Source organism: Furipterus horrens, unplaced genomic scaffold (assembly GCF_987537825.1).
Source record: "Furipterus horrens unplaced genomic scaffold, mFurHor1.1.pri manual_scaffold_3, whole genome shotgun sequence".
Classification (NCBI taxonomy): domain Eukaryota; kingdom Metazoa; phylum Chordata; class Mammalia; order Chiroptera; family Furipteridae; genus Furipterus; species Furipterus horrens.
Window position 1 is genome coordinate 11,579,145 of NW_028327173.1, and position 18,768 is coordinate 11,597,912.

The following is an 18,768-nucleotide window of genomic DNA, read 5'->3' on the forward strand; positions in this document are numbered from 1 at the left end:
AACGGTCTATGCTCAGAACCACCGTGGCCACCTCCTGCCTCTCTGGACTACCTGTGCAAACACTGCCAGTTCTGCTTAGCCCCCAGCTCATGAGAAGGTGGGCGGTCAAGGCCTTCTGGAATTTCAAAGCCATCACTAACATCCAAGGGCTGCCATTTCTGAAAATCCATTCTAGGTCCGGGGGCTTTGCATATGTTACTTTACAGCTAAGAAGAGTGAAGCCCAGAGAGAGGAAAGGAATGCACCCAAGTCACGGAGTTGGGAAGTGGGCACTGGGGTTAGACCTGGGGTGTGGCTGGCCCCATGGGACTCTGGTTCAGCCTGTGAGATTGAATTTAGGTGAGCTAAACACACACATGCAACCAGGCCGCTGTACACAATGCTGCCTCAGGCAGAGGAGAAACTCAGAGAAGGGGAGAAGTGGCCAGGAATCTGGGGCACAACACTAGTAAGTACCCTGCACTGGGAATTCTGAAAAGCAGGGTCCTCCACCTCAGTGAGGCAGTCGGGGGCCCTGCGGGCTGAACCTTTGGAAGGTCACCCATCCTGGATACTTCCACAAAGCAGCTCCCCCAAAAGAGGGATCTGCCAGCAGCCTGGGAAGCAGCCATGGAGCACAGGGTCTCTGGTAGGAGCTTGACCACCAGAGGGAGCTGGTCCTTGTTTCCTGATGGCATCTTCACCCCGACACATGGAGCTGCATATTCCAAAGCGTGACTGTGTTCCACACGGTTAGAGGAACCGAAGAACTCTGGAAGAATCAGTCCCTGATGCTGACACAGAGGATCATGTTTGAAGTAAACCTGTTTTCTGCACACTCCTGGTTTCCATTTAACTTTCTTTCAGCAGATAAAATCAGAAAGTGCATGCCAAGGCAACCAGACCCTGGATGGAGGGGACCTGCAGTGGACATTCCCTCACTGGCCCCCAGGCTGGGAAGGCGACGTGCAGGCTTCTCTAGATCCACTCTTCAGGGACTCTTGAAATGGTAGCAGATACCTCTGCCTCAGGACAGTGGCCACAGAGAGCTGAAACTCAACACTGTGAGAGCAGGAAGCAGACCCAACTCCCCAGAAAGCTGGTGGGCAACCCGCCCCTCTCTTCAGTTTCCATGGCACAACTGAGGAGGACTTTGGTTTCCCAGTGGACTACTTCCAGCATATTCACGGGAGTCCAAGGCTATGGCAAGCCAGCAGACAGGGCAGGGTTCTCTGAGGCCCTCTGCACACATGGCTGAAGATACAAATAAAACACATGAAACCCAAACACTAATGGTGCTGCCGACCAGCTGAAAGCCAGACAGCACCCCGGTCTCCACTCCACGTCCTTGGAGCACGGGACATGCAGCACACAGTGCCCAGCACAGGGCCCTTCTGGAGACCCCTAGGTCTGGGCACGGGAAAGGGCTTGTGTTTCATGAGCCACTGAGACCCATGTGAAGGGGCAGGGGGCACGGGGGAACACGCCAATCCAGCTGGTCCAGGGTTCAACCAGCTTCGGAACTTTCCTGAACAATCCTCCCATTACCTCATGCGTACTCTGTCCGATGCTCTTGCCCACTCCCAATGGGGGTTCTGAGGCTAGAGACTGAAGGTAAGTTAGCCTGGCTGTTTCTGGAAGTGCTTCAGGGAGCACTAGGTAACCTTAAACTACAATGTCACTTGGCCAGACAAGGGAGAGTAGTTAAGGCTCAGTAGGCAGACTAAGGAAGTCAGGGTCAGGGCCCTTCCACTTCCATGCTCTTCAATCCAGCCTCCAAACTGTTTATGGGGGAATTTCTTAGGCTGCACATCAGAGCTGCCCTATGTACCCCTGGGACCCTTCAAACCCTTCCTGATGCACTGAGGACGACATCCAACGCCCATGCCGGACAAAGGCCTGTGAACCTCTCCCCACCACTCATGTCTCACTCCAGCCTTCACTCGTTATCCACGCGTGCAAATGCCACTGCCCAAAGCTTGGTCTTGACCCCCTCCCCCACCCACCAGTTACACAGCTGAGCCCGGCAGTTCCCTGAGACCATCCCAAGGTTCAGAAATTCACCAGGAGGGCTCAGGACTCAGCACAGGGAAAGGAGACAGGGCAGAAGCAGCCAAAGGAAAAGGCACAAAGGGGACAGGGTGTGCGAAGTCCCAAGGGAACCAGATGCAAGCTTCCAAGAGCTTGTGACACCTTCCCCAGGACTCAGAGCATGGCAGGTTCTCAGTAAATATTTGTGAAACAATTCTAAGTTCTCTCTTGTCACCACAGATGGGAACTACTACACTCTATTTTCAAGATAAGAGATTTACTTGAGGTCTCACTGTGGGCTGGTGGCAGAGCCCTGACCAGAACCCCCAGCTTTCTGCTGTTGCCGGCAACATATACAAAGTCTGTCCAGAAGGTATTCAGCCATGTAATATGAAAAAAATAGACACACTTATTGAAGAAGGTACAAGAAACATTGTACATAGGACAATGACACCTCAGTCATTGAAGAAGATACAAGAAACATTGTACACAGGACAATGACACCTCAGTCCCCTTCAAAGTAGGACCTTGGTACCTCACACAGTTCTCGCAATCGCCATCAGCTGCTCCACCGTATTTTCCTGAAAATCACTGACAGTCAGAAATCTCTTCCCTTTCAAAGGTAATTTTAGTTTGGAGAAAAGCCAAAGTCACAGGATGCCAAGTATGGTCTGTAGGGGGGCTGAGTTACCTGGGTGGATTTGGCGTATCACCAAAAAACTCTGCGTAAGACATGATGCATGAGTGTTGTCATGATGAAGCTGCCAATTACCAGTTGCCCATAGCTGCTGCAGCTTTCTGAATTATCCAAATAGTTTCTGGGGAGGAGTGTTCAAGCTTAATGTAAAATCTGATGCAGATTCGTTGCTCTACTTGCTCAGTCATTCTGAATGCGAGGCCACACAGTACACATGCTCACTCAGTGGTGTCTACCACCCCCACTGACTGGTACAGTGAAGTCCTCATTGTTCATGCATGCATATTCCAGTCCACTCTCCCTGGCTGCCAGGTCACATCAGTGTCACACAAACTGTTCTCATTACCTAAATAATGGTTGGACTTTTTCCAGACAGGCCTCGTGTAGCCTACTATCTCACCCACCCACACCTAGCAATCCCACATACACAAACAAAATGCACAGAATATAAGACATCTATAAGACAACTGCTGCAAGATTAGGAGACTCTGTTAGACTGACAGGTGAAAGGTTACTGAGCAGAACAAGGAGCGCCTGAGGAACAGCACCTCACTGAATGCCCCCTCCGCCCCTAAGATGGGCGGTGGTACCTTTTAAACAAATAAGGGAACAAGGCTCAGGAACTTTACTTACTTGCCCCAAGTCGGTCAGTGAGTAAAAGCAGAACAGAGAATCAAGTCCAAGTTCCTTTCAAAGCCCAAATCCTCCCCATTCTGCACTCCAGCCTGGACAGTGTGGGGTGTCACAGGCTTCTGAGGAGGTGTCTGAGCCTCCTGCTGCCCACCCACCATCAGTCACCTGCTTCCCAGACTTCTACGACTTTCATTTCCTCAGAAGATTTTGTACAGCCCTCTACAATTCCCATCAGAACAGAAACACTGGAATTCCCCGGGCCCAGTGTTCCAGTCCAAGCCAGGCATAGCCCAAGGAGCCCAGGGCCCAAGGTGTGGGAAGGCGGCCGGGCACAAGGAGTTTCAGGAACCCAGGAAAACAAGGCAGCGAACTTTTTCACATATAAATATGGATGCCCTGCCCTTCCCGGGCCAGTGTTGCTCAAATGTCAAATTAAATAGGATGGACAATGGAAGGAAGGAGAGGAAACAACTATAATTCTAACATGGCCCCAGAAAGGGGAGAGGAGGCAAGGGGCAAGGAGAAGACCCATCTCCTAAGCACCCTGGCTGCTTCCAGGAAGGCTTGTGGGTTTCTGGGACTTGCACAGGGTGCCAGCCTTGTCTCATTCTGTAAACTTCTTCCAGACAAGAAGGGTTGATTAGAAAAGTTAATTAAAGCTTTTGAAGATTATCGCAGACCTAAAGCAAGGAAGAACACAATATGCCTTCCAGCCCTGCTCCTCCACCTCTCCTCCCTGACACTGGCCTTCATTAAGCTCTGATTTCAATCAATTGCATACCCACTAAAATTAACTTATAAGGCCAATAAATTGCAACCGCATGTTTGAAGGTATTATCTGCTGCAAGCCAAGAGCCAAGGATTGCAGAGCATGGGGCAAGATGTTTGGCACAGATGGGAATAATCATCTCTGGAAGAAAGCAGTGCCAGCCCCTTCGGTTAAAACATCTGGTCTCGGCAGAACCCAGGCTGACAGAGGCAACGAAGAAACACAACGTGAAAGCCAGAGTGGCGAAGGTTCCCATCTTCTCTGGGAACCTGAAAAATCGAAGCACTGATCCTGGTTCATGGCAGACAACTGGTGCTCCACACTACAAGTGAGATGATTCTCTGGCAGCTTCAAGTGCCCGCCCCTGGCTGGTAGCTCAGTCGGTCAGAGCGTTGTCCCAGTACACCAAGGTTGCAGGTTTGATTCCCGGTCAGGGCTTATATAAGAATCAACCAATAAATGCATAAATAAGTGGAACAAATCAACGTTTCTCTCTCTCCCCCTCTATAAAAATATAATTAAAGGAGAAAGGAAGGAAGGAAAGGAGGAAGAATCACTTAGGTCAAGTGATGAGGTTTTATAACTGAGGAGCTATCCTAGGCTTGGGCCTAAAAAAGCAGAGTCAACTCTGCCAAGAAAAAAGTGATCCCATGAGCCAACCTCCCAAGGGTTTGCCCTTCCAGCTACCCTCCCCAGTGCTGTGTTCTAATGCCATTCCCTGAACTGAGCTGGGCCTGTGAATTAGGGGTGGAAAACCATCTTGGGGCTTGGCAGAGAAGAACAAGAGTAGCCTACATATTGGGGACTAGAATGGGAGGGCTTGGGGGAGGGAACTGATGAAATTCAAGACCACTTCAGAGCAGATATAATGACCTCACCCAGCCCCAGCAAAACATGCCTGTTCTCAGCAAAATTATCATTTTAATCTAAAAATAGGGTTGTCTGGGTAGTGCTAACAGCTGCCTGACAGTTCCTTTCCTGGGGGAAAGTTACTACCGTGGCCCTTTCTGCCATTGGTGGCGAACAAAAAACCAGTAACCATGGAAGGGGAGTGGAGAGCTGGGGGTTAGTATGTGGCAGAGAGCTCCAAGCAGTCGGTAAAAAAACAACAAATTGATGGCTTCAAAGGGATCATGCAGGACACCTAGTTCGTGTCCCTGGGCCCCTTACTCGCCTCTTGCCCACCTCAGGAAAGAGCCATGCTCCCGACTGCTGGCACATTTACTCCATCATGGAGAGATGCTGTGCAGAGGCAAGGAAGAAGGGGTGCCACATCCCAACAACAGTTCAAGCTGGAGGGCCTGCTAGTCAATCCATCCCTGGCCCTGCGCCCTCACCTTGATCATACCAACTCCATGTGCTGACAATTAACTCTAATTCCCTGCAAAGTCAAAGCCTTTACAGACCCAGGAGCAAGGCCCAGAGCCCAGGACAGGATCCAAGGCTTCCTCTCAGGATGCTCATGGTAGAGGGGAGCCTCTGGCAGGGACAGTGGGCATCCTCCCAGGAGAGACTTGGGGCAGCCCCAGCGGGACGCCTGGCCTGCATGTTTCAGCTCTAAGTTTCTGTGCGCTCACTGGGTCTTCCTCCCCTTGTCTTCTTCAGGAAAACATCAGGAGTAAGCAAGGTTAACACACCCACAAGAAGCAAGGAGGAAAGTGCTGGCGGAAGCTGTGTCTGCCTGTTTATTGGATGAAAACAAAAATTCCCCCAAGTTCAGCCTTAAGGCATGGGGGGGGGGGGGGGGATGGCGGCAGCAGAGTGTACTGCTGGCCTCCGAGGACAGAGCAAGATCCTTCTTGTGAGTGGTCCGCAGAGTAAAAAGCCCCCTAAAGGCTCCTTACAGCACAGCACTCCCCACAAGAGGACTCTGAGCCCCAACATGGCCAGAGTCTGGCAGGGTTCAGACATTTGAGGGGGTGAGAAGCCAAGAGGCCAGAGCATAAGCCAAACCCAGTTCTAACTGTCATTCACCAGGACCCAAGAATTCAGAAACACCAGGGTTGTCAGGTGTTAGCACAGGGGTCAGGTGTGCTCTTCACCTTCGTCAAGCCCCCTGGGGCACAGGCCAAGCTCCAGTTTGGTGTGGGACAGCCCTACTCACCCGGTCCTGGGCACAACGCTGCGCCAGCCCTGCTCTCGGGGCAGCGGCTTTTTTAGTCACTCTCTTTTCTTGGGGGGGGCGGGGGGGGCGCGTCTGCCTGAGGCTCTGGGCTCCTCCCACCCGGCCCAGGACACAAGCCCTCTCCCTGGCCCCTCATACAGCGGCTCAGAGTGACCAAGGTCAGCAGACACGTGGCAGTGTCATAGGGTTGGGAGGGGGAAGGCATGTCTCCCCTCAGACTGGCCTTTGCTAAGCCCACTTGCTAACATGAAAGGGAAACAGATGGACAAATCCATGTACAGCTCTGCACTTCATTCACTGGGGTGACAACAAACGAGTCTTCCTGTGAAGCTGGGATGAGCCTCTCTACTGGCGAGGGGCCGGCGCGAAGGATAAAGGGAAAGCATGGCCTGCTGTCCCTTCAGCCAGGGACAAGGCCTCCTAGTCCCTGGCTGACTTCCGTCTGCTCCAAAACCACGGGGGGAAGAGCTCATGCTCCAGGTCCCACCTCGGCCACCAACATGACCACCACCAACTCACAACCCAGAAATGGTTTGGCTCATCACGTGTGGTCCAGCTGGGAAAATGCTCTTCACATGTGGTCTCAGGAGACATCTCCCCAGTGCACTCTGATAACACTGTGTGGTTTAAAACTGATGACTCTGGGTCCCCAGTGACGGCTCTAACCACCATCTCTCCAGTGGCCTGTGGCCACAGAGGGTGAACTGGGCTTCCCTGCCCTCCTCTGTGGGTGCCATTTGGAGGCCTTGTACTCTCCTCCTCCTGCCTGAGGCAGCACAGTGACGCTGCTGGGGAAAGAACAGCACCCTCCAGGCCAGGATGTCACCATCACGAACTGTCACAGAACCTCAGGGTCGGCTTGATAAGTGTGACCCCTCCCCCCCATGCTGTCCTGTCACCACTCTTAAACCCCCAGCAGGTCAGCTCGCTTTCAGAAAAGAGTGTGGGCACTCTCCAAGACAGAGAAATAGGGTCATTAAAGCTTCCACACCCCCAGAAAAGTGGACGTTTGCCAGGAAGGGGAAGCCTCTTCAGGAGGCGCTGAGCAGGGTCAGACCCAGGGTGCGGATCCCAGCCCCTGCGTTTTCTGGCATGGGAAGCATCTCAGCACTTTGGTTTCATCACCCGGTAAGTGAGATAACTCCCACTTATCCCACAGGGTCACGCCTTAAGGATTAAGGGGTTACTCTGAAGATTTTAAAATGATAATGGGGGAATGCTCAGGATACCGGGCCAACCAAGCTCCCACAGAGGCACACACCTAAGAGTGACCATGTGTGCTGATACATGTGGCTCGCCACTTGTGACTTTTCGATTTTACGATTTTGCAAAAGTGGTGCGCAGATTCAGTAGAAACCGAACTTGGAAGTCTGATCTTTTTCCAGGCTGGCAATGTGCTGTGTAACACTCTCCCGTGACGCCGGGCTGTGGCCGTGGAACCCTACTCAGCCCCACGATCCCGAGGGTAAAAAACCGGCACTCTACAGTACACTGTGTTGCCAGTGCTTCTTGGATAATGTGTTTGCATATTTATATCCCAACATGTCTACAAAATGCCCGTTTGTGTCTCTTACTTCTGGGAAGAGGAAGGCTGCTGCTTTGAGATGAAACCCAACTGCCCAATGGTAGACGCGTTTAAGGTAGGCTAGGTTAAGTGTGATGTGCAGTAGGTGTATTAAAGGCATTTTCAACTTACGATACTGTCGGCTTACAATGGGGCCATAACCCCACCGTAAAGTGAGGAGCGTATGTACAAGAACCAGCAAGATGGCAAGGGTGAAAAGAGGGAGGAAAAACCAAAGATGAAACTGGGCTCTTCCCCAGGTCTGGCCCCAAAGGACCGCACAAAGCCACAGGTCTGCATCACCTTATTCAGGAAGTTACCGCCTACACACTAAGTGTGTAAGAAACCAGAACCACCCTTGTCCTGACTCTTGGGGAATCCAAGAGTCCCTCTGCCTTGGAGACACCTGTATAAACAGCCCTCTGCCTGGACTGCTCTTTCCCACTCCAGCACAGCCGGCCCCTTCTGAGCATCAGACCTCAGCTCCAACGTCACCTCCTGCAGAGGCCATCTCAACTGCTCCCCGTCAGCAGCGAGTCACCCCCTGCCCAGTCAACCACTGTGGCACTTGTTCACAGTCTGTCTTCCCACAATGGATGTGCCATGAGGGCAGGGACTTGGTCAGCTGAGTAGAAGGCTGTAACCCCAGTACTTAGCAAGTACCTGGCTTGTGGCAAGTCCTCGCATGTCATTCGAGTAAATGAACACATTTTGGACTCTGGAGTTGGATAAGGATGGCTCTATAGACCAGTTCCACCACTTACTGGCAGTGTGAACCTGGGCAAGTTCACCTCTCTGAATCTGTTAACTCAGATGTACAACGGGGAGAATCTCCTCTCACAGGCCATTTGGAAGATTAAATGAGATGAAGATTGGGAGACAGTTAACACAGTGCTTGCAGGAACCGGCTGGTAACTGCTGTTCTCATCACTGCTATTTTATTATCAAATCATCACTATAATATAAAATTGATCCCACTTGGAAATTCTTAATAGCTGGACTGGCCTCTTGCCAAATGGTCGGGTAAAAGAAGTAAAAAACAACTACAAATAAACTATGAGATGGCAATGAGTCACTTCTCAGCATCACTGGGGAAGCTCTTCTATAATATGACAAAATTCTAGATGTAAGAGCTCTTTAAACAGGCAAATTGAGTCTGACTGTGAAAACCAATAATTTGTGGAAACTTCAGGCAAATATGAACTTAAGTCCTAGCTTTTTCCTCTACTCCCTGTGGCCTAGTGAGTCATTTAGCTTCTTGGAGCCACAGTCTCATCTGTAAAAAGGGACAAGATAATGTACATAAAATACTGGCATGTGACAGAGAAAGCTGGTTACAGAGCAATGCACTCAGGGCGAACGAAATGCTGAGGGCCATTTGGTCATGGCTGTGCTTCTGAATTTCACTGCTCTGCTTAAATGCTGGTGTATCCGATTGAAATGTCACTTTTTCTCCCGACCCAGATTCTAGAAGAAATTCCTTTTTTTCCCCCAAAGAGTTGGAAAGCATGTAGTTAATCTGCCATTTCTTAAGGTACTCATGTTAATTTGCATTTTCCCCTATAGTTTGGGGTTTTTTTTGTTCCTATCGTTGGGGGATTTTTGTTGTTGTTGTTGTTATTACTTGAGCTTTTTGTGTTATTATTTTTTGTTTTTTTAAAAAGATTTATTTACTTTCAGAGAGAGGGAGGGAGAAAGAGAGGGAGAGAAACATCAATGTGGCGATACATCGATCAGCTGCCTGTCATATGCCCCCAACTGGGGACCTGGCCAGCAACCCTGGCATGTGCCCTGACTGGGAACCAAGCTGGAGACGCTTCGGTGCACAGGCTGATGCTCAATCCATTGAGCCACAGCAGCCAGGGCCTAAAAGAAATTCCTCATTAAATGTGTTATATTGAATCAGCTATGAAATGGAAGCCCATTCCAACTTTCTGGCAAGTGGAGACCTGAATCCTCATGCAAAGTGAATGCCAGCAGCTTTCTAGAACAACAGCACCAGGTTCAGCAGTTCTGATGCTGTTTCATTTTTGGTTTATTGCCTGCATCCTACTAATCAGGGTGCAAACTACATACAAACCGAAGGCCAAATTCCACCCTCAAGAGGTAGTTTTTACACTTTAAAGGGTAATATGAAACAAAAAAGGAGAAAAAAGAAAAAGCAAAGAATATGTAACAGAGATTTATATAGACTGCAAAGCTTAACATTTTTATTGTCTGACCCTTTACAGAAGTTTGCCAATCCCCCTCCTAGATGACTGAATTGATACTGAGGTGGGACTGGATATTTTACAGGTTTGCTATGTTATCAGTGTAGAACTTAACCTAAAATGAGATTCTGTTAATTAAAAGAGAATACTCTAGATGATAACTTTTTCTGGAGCTTTTCCTTGCAAGGACAATTAAGTGGCTGCTCTTTTTGGTGGTGTGATGGGAGGCAGGACCAGATGGGAGCAGAAAGAAGAGGTTAAGACTCTAATCCGAACCAGCAAAACCACCTCCCAAGGAGTAACTCAAGAGTTAACAAAATGTCAGCCTCCACTGTGTTAAGGACCTCAACTCGTCCTGCCCTGGTGACTGGTCTAGAAGCAGAGACCCCGAGCACCAGAAGAACTCAGTCAGATGTGCAGTACGGTACAGAAGAGAGGGGCCTTTGGAGACAGACAGACTTGGGTTTGATTCCTGGCTCTGCCTCTTGCTTTGGACAAAAACCTTTAGCTGAGCCTTAGCTTCTTCATTTGAAAACTGGGGACTAAATCCACTATCACGTTCGTGAGGATGAGATGATGTGTGAAACATGTGGCCCCGTGTCTCACACAGAGGAGGTGCTGTCCCAATGGTACCTGCTGTTACAGGAACCCTGCGCGGAGCCCACGCAGGCAAATCTGCGTACGACGGCATTCTGTCACCGAGGCGTCTCCTAACTGACCGATTAGAAAACTCGTGCCCAGCATCTACTCTGGCTGTGGCGAATTTCAATCCGCTAGGCAAGCCAGGCTTACAGGCTCAAAGGAGGCTTACTGGCCTGGTCTCATTCTCATTTACAATGGATTTCCTTATCAAAACCACAAGAGCTAATGTGCACAAGGAGCAAGTAACTCACAGGTCTCGGTACTGGTCAAAGGCATTGTTGGCTTCCACCTCCAGCTTTCTCAGCCGAGCAGAAGGCATGGCCCCGTCTTCCAAAGGAGGGTCATACTTGTTACTCCATGGTGACCTGGAGAGGAGAAAGGGAAGGGGGTAACATTCTCATTTGGGGGAGACATAGCCTGTGACCCATAGCCTGTGAGTCCAAGCGCCAGCTGTCTAAAACTTCAGCGAAAAAGTCACTACCCACAGCAAATATTTTTCCAGGCCCTGGGAACAAACTTGGCTTCCCCCAGGTTTGCAGAGTGAGGGGGCATAGAAGCAGGTAGACTTGGGTGTGAACCCCACAGTCCACCTCTCACCAGCTGTGTTCTTCTGGCAAGTGGCTTGATGTCTCTACAAAACGAGTCTACTATCTGCTACCCATAGGGCTGTTATGAGGAACAAAGAAGAAAATACATCAAAAATGCCTGGACCAGAGCCTGGCATACAGTCATGTTCAACCAATGTTCATTTCTTTCTCACCCTGCTCCTCATTTCCCTTTCTTTTTACCATTGTATTGAGCAAACAGATGCCCCTCTCTCCTCCCTGACCTGCTACCAGCTCTGGAACAACCTTTACTCCAAGGACCTCCTTACACGTTTAGGGATTAGGAAGAGCGATCGTTATAGGACTGGGCAAGAGGCGCCGCACCCCCGGGATGCTGATGACACAGAAGAATAGCTGAGGCATCAAGTTCTTCACGTGAATGGAGCATAGCTTCCAGACATCAAGGGCCACATGCGTATAAAGACCGTCGCTAAGTAATGCGAGCCGGCCTCTGTTCTGCCAGGCCAGAGACTGGCCGCATTTTTTAAAATGTATTTTGCCACATCAGGAAAGCATTTAATCACAGAGAGTGCTGGGAAGGGGGCTATAAGGGAAATAACTACTCATTAAACCCTGCAGGTGGAGTTTGCAGAGCTGGGGGTTCACAGAAGGAAAAAGAATTAAAAAGGTGAGAGGAATGGAAAGGAGAAGACAATATGAACTTCAGACAGAGCCCTTTACACTCCTGGGCACAAACTCCTCCACATGCCCACTCAGAAAGCCACACTGCCTTTCCCGTTTCTCCCACTTGACAACAAACCTCACATCTCTGAGGACTCGGAAGAACCTATCAATTTGGAATGGATTTTAAGGAAAAAAGATATCACCGACTTCCGAAGCCCAGTTTTAACAAATTCTGTGCACAAACATCTTTTTTCTTGGTAATGGGTGCCCCACCAGCCACCTACGTCAGCAGGTGGAGAAGACCTCTCCTTCCTGGGGGCGAGCAGACGTGTCTGGTTCATCGCTCAAAATAGTGCTGAGAACTTTCCACAGCAGCAGGAACGTTCTGTCTGCGCTGTCCAAAATGCAGCCATGCGCCTCCTGCAGCTACTGAGGCTTGCGGCCAGTGCCACTTGAGGGACTGAAATGCTCATTTAATTTAATTTGAACCCATTTAAATTTAGCTAGCCAACTCTAGAACCCGAACTCCAATAAGGCCAGTCTTCTGTCTTGTTCTCCACTGTTTGCTCAGCACCTAGAACAGTGCCTGGAACTCAACCACATGCTCATTTTAAAGTGTTGTTCAAAGAATAAATTAATTCTCGTACACCACCCCCAGAGCAGGAGTACCGTATCCCTCACCCCGGCGCCCCATCCCCTCACTCGCTCACAGATGCGACTCTTACCGTGTCCCTACCTAGCTTCTCTTGCCCTGGACTGCAAGAAAACTTCGAGAAGGGGGCCTGGGCTGTTGGCCCTCACACCTGAGTACCTAGCACTGAGGTCGGGTGCAGTAAGGGCCGGTGACTTTCAGCACAGCGTGGGGAAGGAAGGACCCCCAGGAATACTGTCTGCTGGTGGTCCTGCAAAACCAACAGAGACGGAGCAACTTTCTGCTTTTTCTGCCGAGGCCTCTGCCCAGACCAGAGACAAAGATGCAGCTGAAGGGCGCAGTCACCTCCCCTATTTGTGATCTAGGTGTGGCACCCCCACTCTCCAGTGGGAGTGGAGAACCACCTGAGAGCGAGAACCCGAACCCCCCTTCCCCTAACTCTCGGGCTCTGACCTTTGCTCCGCAGTTAAAACGGCCTGGAAGACCCGCCCCAACTGGCTTACATTTAAAGGTGACCTGATTAGGCACAAGAGCCCATCTCTCTTGCAGACTGGGGGCCTGGAATTTTAAAGAAGCCTGTAACTCACATTTCTCCTGGCTCACAGACGACAGCATTTCAAGCCGTTAGTCCTGGAGCCGGGGTAATTGTAGCTGGGGGAAAAATCATAACATTACCCAGAATATTCTGAGTGGAAGGGGCACTCAGAACACATTTAAGAGCTTAAATGGAGGCCATTTGAAAAAAGACAGATGGACAGGAACACTTAGATTTCAAAAGTCAGGCCTTTCATTTCCCTCAGAGAATGCTTTTTGTTTCAGCTAACAGGTTTCAAACAGTGCTGCTGGCAACAGTCACACCATAAGGATCTTATTTAAGCAAACGATCAAACAGCTAGGATGGAAATATGTGGAGAAAGTCAGAAGACCTTGAAGTTTTATATCGATAAGAGGACACAGGGAAGAAAAATCCCGTTCCCAGACACCCTGGGATCCTCTTCGGCTGAGGTCCCCTATGCCCTGCTCCTGTGCCTGAGGAATGAAGGTAGGAGCTGGCGGGGTGACCTGGACAGGAGGCAGACACCAAGCCCCTGGGATAGTGCGGCCTTGGAACAGTTATGGGAAGTGATCCCCGCCTCCCACAGGCTGCTGGGGAACAGCTGCCCTACACTACAAGCTGGAGTTTTCAGGTGGAAAAAGGAAACAAAATGATCTTGATTAAGCAAGACTCAGCTCAAGGTTACCTGTTCCAGGAAGCCTCCTCTGAACCCCGTGCCTGGCAAGGCTGCCGGTCCTTTGGTGATGTGCTCCCTGGTCTGTGGGACCACCTAGCACCTCATGGCCTCTCTCTGGAACAGCTGGTCCACCCATTTCCTAGGAGGCGCCCAGTGAGGACTGCACCTGGACCTACACTCACAACCTATACACTGACTAGTCCTCAAGGCTGGGCCTGCTTGCCTCAGGGCCATCTCACCACCTCCACACTGGGGACTCCCACACCTGCACCTCCCTCTCCACCCAGACCAACTAGTCACAGTGTACCAGACATCAGCACTTTCACCAGAAGGGCACCTTGGGCTTAAAATGCCCCCAGAGCAGCAACTCCCAGAGCCTTCCTCACCTCAAAAAACAGTGACCCTGACCTACCAGCTGCTCAGGCCCAAAGCCCTGCCACTGCCCATCACACCCCATCCACCTGCAATCTCTGTTGGCTCCACTCTTAAGAGCAGACTATTATTCACCACCTCCACTCTAGTCTCTCGTTTGGCTTGGATTTGGCCAAAACAGATTCTCTACCTAAATTCCATTTGAAGTCAGAAAAGGGACATGATTATAAATCAATTGTCTAGTCTCTTCAGAAGTCAGTAGTCATTAAATCTTTGTAATTTACACTAAGTTCTGTGCTACAATCCCTGGCATGTGTTACTGAATTCCGGCCATAACCCTGTCCTATTACCCTCATCCTAGCCTTCAAGGCCCTGTACGATCCATCCCCACCGCTCCTGACTCATCGCCCACCCTCACTGCCTTCTCCCACTCTGGCCTTCCTGCCAGCTTGATCCTGACTGTCTCAGCTTCTCCCAGACCTGTGCAGGACTGAACTTTTTCATCCTTAAATCTCATTTCAAACACTACCACTAACAGAAGAGCCTTCCCTTTCTACCCTTTGTCCTTTTTATTTTCTTTATTCACTTTTCAGTCCATTTATTTATGTACTTGCTTACTATCTGGCTTCCTCACTAGGACATAAGGTCCACAGAACAGTGACTTAGAATAGCACCTGGCATATACAGTGCATGCTTATATAGAGACATTATTAAGTATGCTATTGAAAGAAAGAATACTATTATTTCCATTTTCTATGTGACAAAACTAAAGACCAGAGATAACAAGTAATTTGTTAAAGTCCCCATTGCTATAGAAGGCAGTGCTGATTTGGGGCTCAGGTCAGCTGACTCTAGATAGTATTTACTGCTCCACCTCTCTGACCCTGTCATCCCCCACCCCACCGCTCCCCAAAGAGCACCAGGCTGAAGCTTCAAAATTCAGCCCAGGTTCTGTGGGCTCCAAATAAACCTAAAGCACACTGAATGCCCCCACCATTCTCCAAAGCAGTGACTATAGCAATCCATCACAGAAATACCAGACTGGTTTAGGATTCCCAATCTTTTTTAATAGGATTAACTCCTAGACACCCTTAAAAATCTAGCTCAGACATTCCCTCCTACAGGAAGTCCTCCTAGATTCAACCATAGTTTCTTACATGCTACCCTCAAAGCCTGAATAAGCTTGGCAGTGGCTGCATGAATCATGTCATACAATAATCAGCTGCTGGGTGCGTCTTCAACTCTAGACCTGTGAAAACCCAGGGTAGGGACTTATGTCACCTTAGTTATTTACTACCCTCAGTACGGTGATGGAGAAGAGACAGGAGAGTTGCATATCTGTTTGGCACAGCTGCATTCAAATGTCCCTTAATCACACAGGTCCTCCTGTGCTCAGGATCCCCATCACGTCCACACCCTATACCTTGCCCTTTGCAGGACTTACTAAATTATAATGAAACTGCTCGTTGTTTTTAGTAACATTCTCTCCCATTAGACTGTATGCTCCACCAGGGCAGAGGCCTTTTGTTCATGCTCAATCTCCAATACTTGCTGGAGGCACCCCACAACATCTACTGGTCGACCGCATGGAAGGATGGGTGGAAGGATGGGTGGAAGGAAGGAAGGAAGGAAGGAAGGAAGGAAGGAAGGAAGGAAGGAAGGAAGGACGGACCAGCAGAAGGACAAACGTGAGGAAGGCTGATGGGCTGTCAGTGGTTCCGGTGCTGCTGCGTGGCTCTGACTGCCCAGGGGTAGCCTGGCATGCCTGCTGCACTCTATGGGCAGAAGCTCACCTATAGGAGTCCCCATCTCTGTTGTAGTCGCACAAAAGGTAATCCTTTCCCACCACCTTGTCTCTGGCGATTTTCAGTGGCTGGTCAACAGAAGACAGGAGATCTTCACACAGACTGGGGACCTGGCAGAGAGAAAAAGGTAGAAACGGGTTAAAACAGCACATCAGATCCAGGCTGGCTAATGGCAACTACAGCCAGATCATGGTCAGTGTATTTAACATCTGGCCCTTGGTACCCTGCCAGAACTATGGGCCTGTTCTTTTCTTTCCCACGTGTGTCTAACACCAATTGTGTCCCTCTATAAAGAAACATATTCTTGAATTACAGCAGAGCGTGATTTCCAATACAGCCTTCCTTCCAAATCTGCGTGCAACTTTAATCACCTGGCCACCAGGGTGGTCTAGTACATTTAAGTATGTACAGGCTTGGTATCGGTCTCTGGTGGGCAAAGTACAAGCTTAAGTCCCAAGAAGAAGGTAAACATTTTAAATACACAGGAACCCACAGGACTCTGAGAAGAGTAAGCCGTCCATGGCGGAGAACTCCCACAGGCTCCCACACTGGGGGTAGTTTCCAATACTTTCTAGGCTCCTGGCCAAGCATTACCAGGCTGACTTGCAGAGTCAACTTTACCTGCTGCAAAGCTAGGATCACACCAGCTTCCCACAGCCTGGCGCTCCAGTGGGCTAATATCAGGTTGGCCTGCCCGGGGCCCCCTCAATGAGAAGGAAGGCTCTGTGGTCCGGGGTGGGCAAGGCTGCATCTCAGGGCCCACGCTGCTTCAATGTGACGCATGGCCCTGCTAGTAACCAGGCCGCTGGCCTCTTCTTCCCAGCTCAAACATCAACTTCCACCAAAATATTCCAGGAAGGGATGGCAGCACTTTCAGAAATGGGTTCCTACAGTCTTGAGTCACTTCCATACTGTATTTTCAATGTGCTGACTTACTTGTTTCGTGGGCCTGGGTTTATGGAGGCCCCACCATATCATTTACCAGGCAAGAGGCTGCCAACTGCACCAATAATCTTTCCAAACGGAAAAGTTAAGTCTGTGGCAAGGACACCCAGAAGAGCAGCTCAGCAGAGGGGCTGAGAGCTGCAGCTGTTCCTGTGTCCCTCCAGAAGACCCTTTCCACCATCAGAAAGATGGGGACAGAGAACAAACACCCCCATTCCAGAGACTTTCCAGCTTCCAGGGGCTTCTCAGGGCACCCCTGCTGACCTCTGGGGTGCTTCAGAACTCAGCCAATAAGCCCCCGTCTGGCACAGCGGGAAGGCAGTTACCCTGCCTCGTAGCTCACATCAATTCTGGCCTCAGTGAAATGACACAGAGCAGCATGTCATCCATCCCCCAAGGGATGTACACACCATAATCCCTGGATACAACCAGCTTCCTTTCAGAATCCCTTCTCCATGCAACACCCACCTGTGTACCCTTCTCCACGAAACAAACAAAAACAGGGCATCCCCCCCTTCCCCTCAAATGGGGCTATTTTCGAAGTTAGTTTTGCTGTTCATCGTATCAACCTACCTCCAAGTGTCTACTGTGTATCATACCCAGGTCAGACCCACTACACAGGGCATGTTGTCTGCGTTAAGCTCACTCCCATCCTGTGTAATAGTTAAGTATTGTCCCCATTTTACAGATTTGAGAACTGGGGCCCAGAGTCATTAAGATGCCCAAGGCCCACACAAGAAGCCAGCAGCAGAGATGGAAGCCTTCCCTTCTGACCGTAACTCTGGTTTACAGACCGCTAAGATGAAGAACAGTGCACGCCAAAGGCACACTCTGGTGGCACACATCCCCCGCTCAGCTACGGATGGCCATAGAGCCTGGAAGAAAGTCCTGGCCAAGGCAAGGAAGACTTTAACAGCTTCCGCCAAAAGCAACTGGAATTTGGAACTGGACTTTTCAAAGTTCATGACCACATGCTAACCAATTTCAGAAAACATCTGAACTGTCACTCAAAAACATATGGCAACTTCTGGCCAAGGTGTCAGCACAGGAAAACATGGCTTGACTCCTCACACAACCACATCAAAATTAAAACTAAAATAGAGAACCATCACCCAGAACAGTCAGAAACAGAACAGAATTGGATGGAAGTCCGACAACTACAAAATTAAAGAAGCCACACCCATCCAGACTGGTAGGAGGGGTGGAGATTTGGCACTGGCTGGTCCCACACCCACCTGTGATGGATAAAAATTCAGGAAGCATCTCTTGGGAGGGAGGAGTCCCAGCCTTGCACCAGGCCCCCCAGCCCAGGGTTCCAGTGCCAGGAATATAAGTCTCCATAACTCCTGGTTGCAGCAATCAGTGGGGATTGAGTCAGTGGAAGAAAACTGCTGGAGCCCCAAGCATTTCCTCTTACTCCATCAGTCTGGCTAACACTGTTTGCTCTGCCCTGGAGATCCAATGAGAGCCCACCCCACCCAAACTGTTAACTATGACTTTTCCATATGAATGGCTGGTCTTTGCTCAAGCTTCACAACTTCCTAAATCCTCTAAAACAAGCAACAGCCTCAGTGAGCCCCCAGCCCCAGCACTAGCAGAAGTCAGCCTAGATTCAGTTTAGCCTTGCCTGGAAACTTCCAAGCCCAGCAAATGTAGTAGAGGCCATCTCAGATTGCTTTATAGCTCATGCAGGGCGGCCCCAGCCAAAACAGGTGGGGGCTGACCTTGACCTGCACCACCTGGGAAACCCCAGGGCCAGTGCACCCAGTAACAGCTACAGAGCACACTGGAGCACCACCACCTGCCTCTGCACAGCTGACCCTCCACGGAGGGCAGAGGTTGGTGGTCAGTGGACACAGCCAGCCCTTGCAGCTGACTGGCCT

The 18,768-nt window shown here is 50.1% G+C and overlaps 1 protein-coding gene across 1 annotated transcript in view; it reads right to left on the reverse strand.

Annotated features, from left to right (window-relative positions):
- CAPZB (capping actin protein of muscle Z-line subunit beta) overlaps positions 1 to 18,768 on the reverse strand; it is a 120,743-nt gene that overhangs the window by 24,888 nt on the left and 77,087 nt on the right. Inside the window, exons 3-4 of the mRNA XM_090268704.1 lie at positions 15,929 to 16,050; positions 10,902 to 11,015 (exon numbers count right to left, since the gene is read on the reverse strand). Coding sequence (XP_090124830.1) covers positions 10,902 to 11,015; positions 15,929 to 16,050 — 236 coding nt within the window. The remainder of the gene's footprint in view (positions 1 to 10,901; positions 11,016 to 15,928; positions 16,051 to 18,768) is intronic.